The sequence below is a fragment of the Kryptolebias marmoratus genome, linkage group LG18 (assembly GCF_001649575.2).
Source record: "Kryptolebias marmoratus isolate JLee-2015 linkage group LG18, ASM164957v2, whole genome shotgun sequence".
NCBI classification, from domain to species: Eukaryota; Metazoa; Chordata; class Actinopteri; order Cyprinodontiformes; family Rivulidae; genus Kryptolebias; species Kryptolebias marmoratus.
Window position 1 is genome coordinate 20,114,256 of NC_051447.1, and position 9,990 is coordinate 20,124,245.

The 9,990-nt window shown below is 42.8% G+C and overlaps 1 protein-coding gene across 3 annotated transcripts in view; it reads right to left on the minus strand.

The window, feature by feature from the left end:
- LOC108250474 (myelin regulatory factor like) overlaps positions 1-9,101 on the minus strand; it is a 17,030-nt gene extending 7,929 nt beyond the window's left edge. The window contains exons 1-11 of one of the 3 annotated variants that reach the window (XM_017440359.3): positions 9,006-9,101; positions 7,965-8,029; positions 7,759-7,881; positions 7,594-7,656; positions 5,701-5,950; positions 3,422-3,633; positions 2,364-2,457; positions 1,773-1,834; positions 812-1,286; positions 534-740; positions 270-465 (exon numbers count right to left, since the gene is read on the minus strand). In XM_017440359.3, the coding sequence (XP_017295848.1) occupies positions 270-465; positions 534-740; positions 812-1,286; positions 1,773-1,834; positions 2,364-2,457; positions 3,422-3,494 (1,107 nt within the window). In that variant the 5' untranslated portion in view covers positions 3,495-3,633; positions 5,701-5,950; positions 7,594-7,656; ... (1 more) ...; positions 7,965-8,029; positions 9,006-9,101. Of the gene's footprint in view, positions 1-269; positions 466-533; positions 741-811; positions 1,287-1,772; positions 1,835-2,363; positions 2,458-3,421; positions 3,634-5,700; positions 5,951-7,593; positions 7,882-7,964; positions 8,030-9,005 lie in introns of all 3 variants that reach the window. The other 2 variants (XM_025002564.2, XM_037981096.1) reach the window with 2 other exon arrangements.
- Between the last annotated feature and the right edge of the window lie 889 nt (positions 9,102-9,990).

A 9,990-nucleotide genomic window follows, 5' to 3' on the forward strand; every position in this document is an offset into this window, starting at 1 on the left:
TTATTTTGTATTCCACGCTACACAAACCCACTAAGAAGAGACTAGACCGCAGAAATGGCGGCGAATCACTTTAGAAACAATAAATATTGGGTTAAAGTTGCGGGAAAGTTGCGGTGTTTTGGGCAAAGTTGCAAAAAGTTGCGATTTCGCGGGGTTTGCTTGATTTTGCGTTAATAGTTGCGATCCCAACATTGAGAAATCCTGGAGGGTCTGTCTAGTGGCCAACAGCTGAATCTCAGTGAGACTCTGGATTTATTTCGACGACGCACCTTAACTCCAAACACTCTCAGCTGGAAGTGATCAACTTCCTGTGGCCCGTTTGGCGTTCGGACGAAATGTGGATCTGCAGCCACACCGATGTGAGCGGTGACCTGAAAGTGGTTCTTCTTCTGGCAAACAAAGGCTTCGTCGGCGGAGGAGTAGTTGAAGCCCTTGTCCGTGTCGACGTGGAAGACGGGAGATGACCTGGAACACAGAACATGTCTCACACCACAGATCGGACGCAGACAGTCTCTGTTTGGATCTGTACTCACAGCAGTTGGAAGCTACAGCTGTACAAAGTGCTCCAGAGTTCGGCTCTGTACGGTTCCCACGTCAGCAGCTGGGAAGAACCCAGACACAGAGCATTCCCAGCGTTCCCTGCAGCAGAACTACGAGTCCCATCACCTTCACAGCACGTTGTCTCTCCTGAAAATGGCTCCTCAGACTCAGACCTCCTCCTTTTTTTACTCTCCTGGGAGCTGATGACAGAAGGCACAGAATGTTTACATTTCCATAGATCTAGAACTGGAGGCAGAACGTGTTTGCTCACCAGGTGTGTAGCGTGGAGGCGGAGCCTAGCGGACGGTTTGAAGTTGGCGGGAGGACGTTTGGGATCACGCCCGGGCCGGTAACGGATGAAATGTAGGTGTTGGAGGGCGGTACGGACGGAGAGGGGGGTGTAGGTGGGGTGTAACCTTGCAAACATCTCTCTGGATGGAAGAAATGCTCACTGGAGTGGAGTGTGTCCTGATGAAGGGGAACAGGTGGGACAGGCGGGACAGGCGGAGTCCCAGACTTGATGAAAGTGTTTGTGAGGCCCAATCTGTGAAGCTGTTCGGGGGTCTGAGGGTCCAACTGGGAGGGGGCGGAGCCTCCGTCTCTGAACTGACAGGACAAAGGTCGAGCCGGCGGGTCTGATGTTGAAGGGGCGGAGCCTGGATCCCTGAAGCGACAGGATGCAGATCGGGTTGTTGGTTGAAAGACCTCCGGCCGGGTGGACCAGCAGCCACGCTCGTATCCAAGATCTGCCAGTTAGAGAACATTAATGTTGTCTTTCTGAGTTATTTGTGATGAAATCAGCCTCTGGTTTGGTTTCTAACAAACAATTATCTGATTAATCCGAACGTGTTGAAGTTAGCTTGCACTGTGGAAAACAACATGGAGGCTAAAACAAGTTAATCAATTCCAATCTAATTAAAACTGTAGTTGACAGCTGGGAGGTTTCTTTAAACAAGCAGGACATGGTTTTATTCGGCAGGAAGGAGACCCAACACGTTTCCATAACTTCAGAGGACATTCTGACTCTGAGGAGGTTCCAGTTTGATCCAAATGTCAGAGAACCGTCCATGTGTTGGACAAACACTATAACCAGTTTGGGAACATATAATAAAGAACAAACCATGTCTCTGTTCATATGCCCCTTGGGAATAAAAATAATCAGAAAGCGGTCAAACAGATGGAAGTGTTACTGGAAGGACTGCAGGGGCCAGCCGGCGCTCCCGGGTCGGTACCTGGTATCTGTGGAGGTGAACAGGCCTCTGAGCTGGAATCAGGAGGAGATTCAGGGAGCATGCTGGGAAGGAAAACCAGAAAACAACCTGACATGACTTTAAAACGTAGTTTTCCTACCTGAAGCTTTAAAGACAGTGTGTTTTATTTTGTAATTAAACTAAAGGCTTAAAGACTGGCAGCTGTGGGGTTTATCTGTGCATCAGAACACAGGGCTGATGTTATATTTATGAATGTTACACAACACTGTTCAGATGTGACACTGATGGAGAGGATTATTTACATAAAGTTTAAAGCAGGGGTGTCCAATCCTGGTCCTCAGGGCCACCATCCTGCAGGTTTTCCTTGTTTCTCTGCTCCAACACACCTGATCTGAATCAATGGGTGATTAACAGGCTTCTGCAGAACATGAAGAGGTGATTTAACCATGAAGCAGGTGTGTTGGAGCAGAGGAACAAGGAAAACCTGCAGGATGGAGGCCCTGAGGACCAGGACTGGACACCCCTGGTATGTGATGGTGCCTGAATTATCCCCTTCACTCTGAGCTGTGTTAGTAAATATTACAAAGTAAAGTCTGTGTGTCTCTGTCTTACAAGCTGCTGGGGTCCATGTCGTTGCACAGGTACTGCTCCAGGATGCTCGTATCGACAGCAACAGAACTGTCCAACACGCCGCTGACGTCCTGACCTGCACAAACACGACCACCAGGTCAAAGCTTTCAGACTTTCAGGAATAGATCTGATATTTGTCCTGGAATCTGTGCTTCAAGAAGCAATAAAGATTTCTGCCCCCACTCAGGAACTCAGGCCATATCTGTCAGACCTTATCTGGGACCAAACCAACCTTTTTTTACAGAACTTAAACCTTCTGAAGGACAACTCCAACACCTTTAATCAAAGACTCTGTCCTACAGCGGTGGACTGAGATGTGTTCAGAACTGTGGTATCTGAACAGGACCTAAAGCAGAGCTCCTGGTTACCTGAAGCGATGCTCTGAGGACAGAATCTAAGAAGCGTTTGTGTCCTCAGAGTCTTCCAGAGATATCTTCAAAAAGGTTTATAAAATAACCTGAAAACTACGACCTTTGGACCTTTGGAAAGCTCTAAAACCTTCAAACATGGACCTTTGGGACCTCCTCCTGAAGTCTTTACCCTCAGACCTCTGAAACCTCCTGAAAGCCTGCAGGAACTCCTCACACAATGAAAACATCTTAAACCTTCTCCTTGTCAAGAAGAAGTGACTTCAGGAGGAACACAAACTTCCTCAGCAGCACCGATCTCCCTCAAACACAACTTCAGTGTCTTTAAACAATATTTAGACTCCAGGAAATTCTCCAGGATCTCTGGATCTTTTCCTGTGAGCCGTCCCAAAGATCAGTTACACCTGGGACCTGAGCTCTCCTTGGACCTGGACCTTCTCAAAGCTACACAAAGAGCTCTGAGAACCTCATCAGAGTCACACCACCAGACCCCTAAACAACCACTAAAAACACATTTTTACTTGCGTTTATTCTTTATTTTATAAACTTTCATGAGGGCCACTTGAATCTCTTGAAGCACTTTTTGATGCTCCATAATTAAACCTTGGAGGATCACAGGAACATCCAACTCCAACAGATTCTGGGATCTTTGCAGACAGAAAAACGTCTCACCGCTGAAGAACTGCTGCAGCGCCTCGTGCTCCCCGAGGACCTGGAGCGGCGGGCGGGCAGCTCCAGGATCCATGCTACACAGAGAGGGGCCTGGAGGAGCCTGGAGGGGCCTGGAGGAGCCTGGAGGGGCCTGGAGGGGCCTGGAGGAGCCTGGAGGGGCCTGGAGGAGCCTGGAGGAATCAGAAGGGACCCCAGCTGGAGAGACACAACATCTTACCAGCAGGAACACAAATGGAAGAAAGATTAGACAGAGCTTCATGTGGGAATTATCTCAGGGAACAGTCAGATTTATGATGCAATAAAATCTAAAGTTCAAGGTTAAAACTTCTGATCAAATATTATAAAGAAAGTTGAACTCAGAAATGATAAATGCTCCACTCTTTCTAGGCTTTCCATTACATAACCCCCACAGATCCTTCCAGTTCCAGCCGCTCTGCAAGTTATTCTTTTATTAGGAAACACAAACGAGTCCGTGTCCTTTTTATGACCTTATATCTGTAACTTAGACATTGTTCAGTTGATCAACAATGAATCAAATGCTCTCTGAAACTGCTCCATGACTGCCCAAAACTCCAACATCCTTCTGTCCATCAGCCGTGGACACAGATAATCAGTCTGACTGACAGGACGGTTAGCGTGACGTCTACAGAGACATGGATGTTGTACCGATCTGTTGAAGGGAACATTCGGCTGATCCAAACACAAAGGAGTCAATAAAAACTAGAAAAGGAGGAAAGTCCCAACATTTAATATCCGCAGCCTGGAGCAACGGGAGGAGATTCTGCTGGAGTGATGCCTTCAAATGCTCTTCCTTAAAGTGTTTATTTTTCTGTATTTGAGCGTTTTTGACAACCAGTGTTTGTTCAGAAAGACCTGAACTCAGACTTGTCTTATTCAAAGTCTCAGTCTTGTTGCAGAATCGTCTTGATTTCAGACGCTTTACCAACACAGACATGTCCCAACATTGTTGTTTTTAAATAGTTTACGTTGCTGTAGAATTACAGGTGAAATTAAATTAGATTCTGGCGTCAGTACGTCACATTAAACGTTGCGACATCCCTGATTATCATCTTAATCCTGCAGCTCAGATGGACTCTGGAGCTTCGGTCAGAACCACGGCTGTGACCGTTTCCCTCCTCTTCATCAAGCTTCTTCCTCTCCTGCAGGTTTTAGACGTGTTCTTGCTTTAAACGAGTGACTCGTGGACCTGCTGACTTGGTGAGGAGGTGATTAAACCGTCTCCAGGACTGCGGAGCCTGGAGGCTCTACAGGAACCCAAGAAGCTCAGAGAGGAGCAGAAACTGTCAGAAGACATTCGAGGAGTTCCTCTACAACAAAGTTCATCAGAAAACATAAAAAAGACAATTCAGACTCTGCAGCTGAAGGTTTCAAACCTGCTGCAGACTCGTTCATCTGTATTTAACACTAAACAGAGACAACAAAGATGTTCAGGAGTAATTAGAGAACATCTACATGGTGCTGAGAGATGTTTCTTCAAACATGTGGACGATGTTCTGAACTCTGAGGCTTACAGCCCGGAGGAGCTGTCTCTGAATGTCGTCGCTGGTCTCGGCCCAACTGTTCACGGAGTCAGGAGGCCTTCAGCAGAAGATGTTTGTATTTTTAGAAACTGCTGAACAAAGACATGCCGCCATGTTTGTTGTTGCTCACGCAGGAAGCAGACCCTCCGATGACTCCTGAACAGCTTCACTAATAAACATTAAAACATCAACAAAGATGCTGATGAACTCCTCATTCTCAGTGTTAGCTGAACTGATCGTTTCGCGTACTTTGGGTTTATTTCTTGTTTTTTTAAACTCCAAAACTAGGAAAATCTTTCTTTAAGAAACCCAAAAGCTGTTCCTAACCCATGTTTTGTTAAATTAATCATAATAAAATGAGCATTATGGCAGCGATCACCTTCCCGTGTTTAAATAACCACAGTTACAATCCTGAAGCAAACAGATTTATTTTATAAAAGGATTAAAGTGTGCGGATCATAAAGCTGAACTTCAGACTAAAAGCCAAATCCTGAGCTTCAGTTTGACTCCCAGGAGTTTGTTGAAGCTTCTGTCAGGACGTCAGTTTGTTTATCTTCATGGAAGCAGGAAATCCCCTCAGCTGGATCTCAGAAATACAGTTTTTATTCAACCCATCAGATTTTAATTATTTATTTGTAAATAAAACTATTTTATTTATAATAGGCTTCGTTGCCTTTTGGTAAAAGGATCCAGTTTAAAGAGGAACCTCAGATTTGATCAACGTTTGTCCAAACACACCTGTGTTCGTCTCCAAGATGGCCGCCAGTCAGTCTGACAGCAGAAATGTGCGTTGGCCCGGCCGCTCGTCTTCAGGTACAATCCATGAGTGAGAATCAGAGTTCAAATCCTCGAAGCTTCTCCAAGTGTTCCTCTTCTTCTTCTTCTTCTGTGGTTTCTGCTGGCAGAGGCACTTCCTGCGGAGGATTCGATCTTCTTCTTGTTTGTGGCGAGCGTCCGGGTCGTCTTCGTCTCTCAGGTGGACTTTGAGCTTTGAACAAGTGAAGGTAAAAAGGTGTTCAGTTACCTGACGTAGCTGCTGAGCCATAAAACAGCCTTCCTGTCACACACACTCACACACACACACACACACACACACACACAGACACACGCAGGACCGTAACTCCCACCGAGGTCCGGACCTCAGTGTTTCTCTGCTGTGTATTTTATAAAAAACTGAATCCAAACAAGGCTTTAATCTCCTCTAGTTCAAAAACTACAACACCTAGACACTTCAAACCTGGAGCAGATTATTCTGCACTGATTGCAGAACATTTAAAACCAAGTGTGTGATCTGTGAAACCTTCATCTGATTCCTGAAACCTCAATAAAGGGCCACTTCAGCACTTTTTTTGCATCCTGGTCCAGCTCCAAAACTACAACACCTCACTGGTATTTGATAAAAAGGTGAAATCTCTGCTAAAATCTTGTGTTTTGAATCAACATTCATAGAAACTAATTCATGTCATTTCAGTGAGTCATCATGGTTGTGCCCTGAGTCCTCTGTTGCTTCAGATGAGGCTGATCCCCATGGATTTACACACATTAATAATAATGAGTGGTTGACCTCAGGATTTTTTAAAGTCTGGCTACAGCCCAGCCCAGCACACACACACACACACACACACACACACACACACACACACGTAAATCTTGTTTTACTGAAATAAAAATAAACCCACAGGAAGTCTCTAAGTGAAGATTTTTTTGAATTCGGATCGTTCTCGTAGAAAAAGAGTCAAAATGTTTGGATTCTTATAAAAACAATAATGTGCAAAAATCTTAATTCAGCTTTCTTTTTTAAATATTCATCTTCAATGAGACAGAATTTACTGTAACCTTTAAGGAGTTTTGAGAAAAGTTGGGAAATGAATCAGTTTGTTCCCATTTCTGTCTGAATCCAAAAAATAACAGAAAATATAATAATATGATTTTAGGCTGAGATGTTTTACGTCATTCGCTCAACAATGATGGGAAATAAATGTTTTTATTCTTGATGGTAATTTGCAGATTAAAGACATTTAATAAGATGATTCTGCTCTCAGGGGTGAAAACCTTTGGTTTCTTTTTGTTTTATTCTTTTCTTCTCACATAAATCTGGTCGTTCCTCTGAATTAAATGTGTTTTAAAATATTAAAAAATAAGGAGAAGATTTCCTGTTAAAATTCAACGACTGCTGAAACTGAACTGTTCAAGTTAAAACAACTCAAACAAGCAGAACAGCAGCTAAAAGCTGTCCTGACATACATTAGTCCAGAAGGTGGCGCTGTGGTCTTTTTGTTATCTCTGAGGACAGAACGGTTCCTCGGATCGGGAACAAACTCTTCAGACTCCAGGAAAACATTTGTAAATCAGGAAAGCCGGTGTAAAAACACTGAACTGGAGGTGGTAATTCATGCGTTTAGAGGATTTAATGTTGCACTTTTTACATTTTAACAAAACGCTGCTGATGGAGCGAGGCTCCTAACTGCTTCCTGCTCATTTTAAAGTCTTGTTTTTAGTTTTTACTGAACTGTTAAATATTCTGTACTGAAAGCAGAATCTATTAGCAGGTCCAGACCAAACATCCTTTATTCCAGCTGAAGACTTCTGAAGCACGTTGTGAGACGTTTTATATTAATAAACTTTTCTTACCTGCTTCCCACCCATCGCCGGCCCCTGATGACTCAGGTGCTTCAGGGGCCCGGGAGCAGAAAACTCAGGAGCCGTAACGTTAAAAACAGAAACAGATGGAAAGAAAACTGACGCTACTTTCTGTCTTCAGTGGCTTCAGAGAAATAAGGACACGCTCACACTTACCAAATATGATTTAACACCTCAGGGGCGGCTGTGGGTCAGTGGTTAGAGCGGTTCTCCTCCAAAGGTTCGATTCCTGACATGTCGAATGCCCTCCGATGTGTCCCATCAGTGTCTGAATGTGACCTGATGTGTTGATGAGGACAGATTGGGTTTTAAACAGCCCTGATTGGTTAGAAAGGTGGTATATAAGTATTTATACCGTTTACCGTTTAATCTGTCTCCATGTCCGCTCCTCAGGACAGAATCCGGTTTTATTGTTGACATCTTCTGTCTGTAACAAGCAGAAAAGGAGAACAGAATTAAATAAACTCACAGGTTAACTATTGGTTAAAAAAAGAATAAAATCTAACATTAGTTAACAAACTATCCCATCCAAATCAGCTGCAGAAGAAGTCTTAACTGAATAAAAAAGGAAAATTCTACCTTTTCTGGCTAAAAGTGTTCAAGAATTACTGAAAACGCTAAAGTTTACAGCAAAACTAAATCCACAAACAACGTTTCAGCTCCAACAACAAAAGATGTGACAACCCAAAGTCATATCGAGCTAACATTAGCTTAGCACTTCAGCTAACATTAGCTTAACACTTCAGCCACATGAAAAGACATCAGCTGAAACATGGAGTTTATTTAACTGGATGTAATAAAATATTCAGGTAAAACTGATAATAAAACTGTTTTAGATTGAGCTGAAACGGACCAGAGAAACTTTGGTGAAAAAATAAAAGTTATTGTCAACAAAACAACACATCATCTTCCTCCTCCTCATCATCATCAGTCAGTCAAACAACACAATTATAATAAAATACAAAAGCTGTACACGGTATTTTATGTCTTATGAAATTTTGTGATTTCTGAGTTCATATAAAACATTTATTTCATGCAACTCAAATGTATTGACATTAAAAATGTCTTAATATTTCTGACATTGTGGATATTTTGCTGTTTGTTTAAACGTCATTATTCCACCGTTAATTAAAGCCTCTTATCAGGGGGGAAAACATCTTTCATCAGAAAACATGATATTCAGAAAAATAAAAACGATTTTTTTAGGGCTATCACCAGAGCGAGGAAGACTAGCTTCTTAAAGCTAGCTTAAACAAGCTAACCAGATAAACCGAAACAAAGACTTTTAATTTTATGTTCGTCAGAAATCAGAACCTTAATTCTGCTCCACGATACAAAAGTTTCACTTGTTCTTTTCTAAATATTGTGTAAATAAACTCAGGTGTTTGCAGATTGAAACTCACCGATCACAGAGTTGCTGAAAAAACAAGATGGCGGCGATGATGGCGCCTTTTTTCCTTCGATGATTTGATTGGATGAAACCATGACGCGACTTTCCCGCCCCCTGGTGGACTGGAGGAACAAAGAGTGGCTCTCAAATAAACTAAACCAACACATTTTATGTAATTTAATTTACATAAAATATGTTTCAATTTGTTTCACATAATTTAAGTAGTTAAATTAAATTATTTTGAAAACTAACCCTTTTTCAGAAGTAAAAAGTAATTAATTAGATAAAAACTAAAAAGAATGGAAATTTGATCTAACTGATGTAGACGGTTTAAGGTAAACTATGCCAAAACTAATGTAAGATAAACTAAGAAGCTGTTTGGTGATAAAACATCACAGGAGTTAGCAGGAGAGACAATGTAAAAAAAAGAGCTAAAACCAAAAATAATAATTGTATTTTCTGTGGAAAAGCAGCTGAATAACTATGCTGAACTTTACTGAAGAAGCTGAAAGGGAGCAAAAGTAGCAAAAGGCTAACTAAAACCGCCGAAAGCCTAGCTAAAACCAAAAAAAGATGGCTAAAAGGTAAACATTAAAACATCTAAAGTCTGAGTGAGACGATGAAGATGAGTCAGATGTACCGACATGTTTACGATGGGAGCTCAGCCTCAGACTCAGTGATCAGACCTCATCAATCATCCCGCTGCTTCCTGACGCTTCACTCTGGATAATCGTGCAGTTGTTTTAATCCAGTGTGACTCACCTCCGTCAGGTTTAAGCTCCAGATGCAAAGACTTCAATGCCTGAGTCACAGGAACACGGAGGAACACAGAGAACTCCTGCTGGGGAACTTCCCTCAGCAGAAAACCAAACTGAAACACCCGAGGCTGGTTCTTTACCTGCAGGGGTTGGAACACCTGAGGCTGGTTCTTTACCTGCAGGGGTTGGAACACCTGAGGCTGGTTCTTTACCTGCAGGGGTTGGAACACCTGAGGCTGG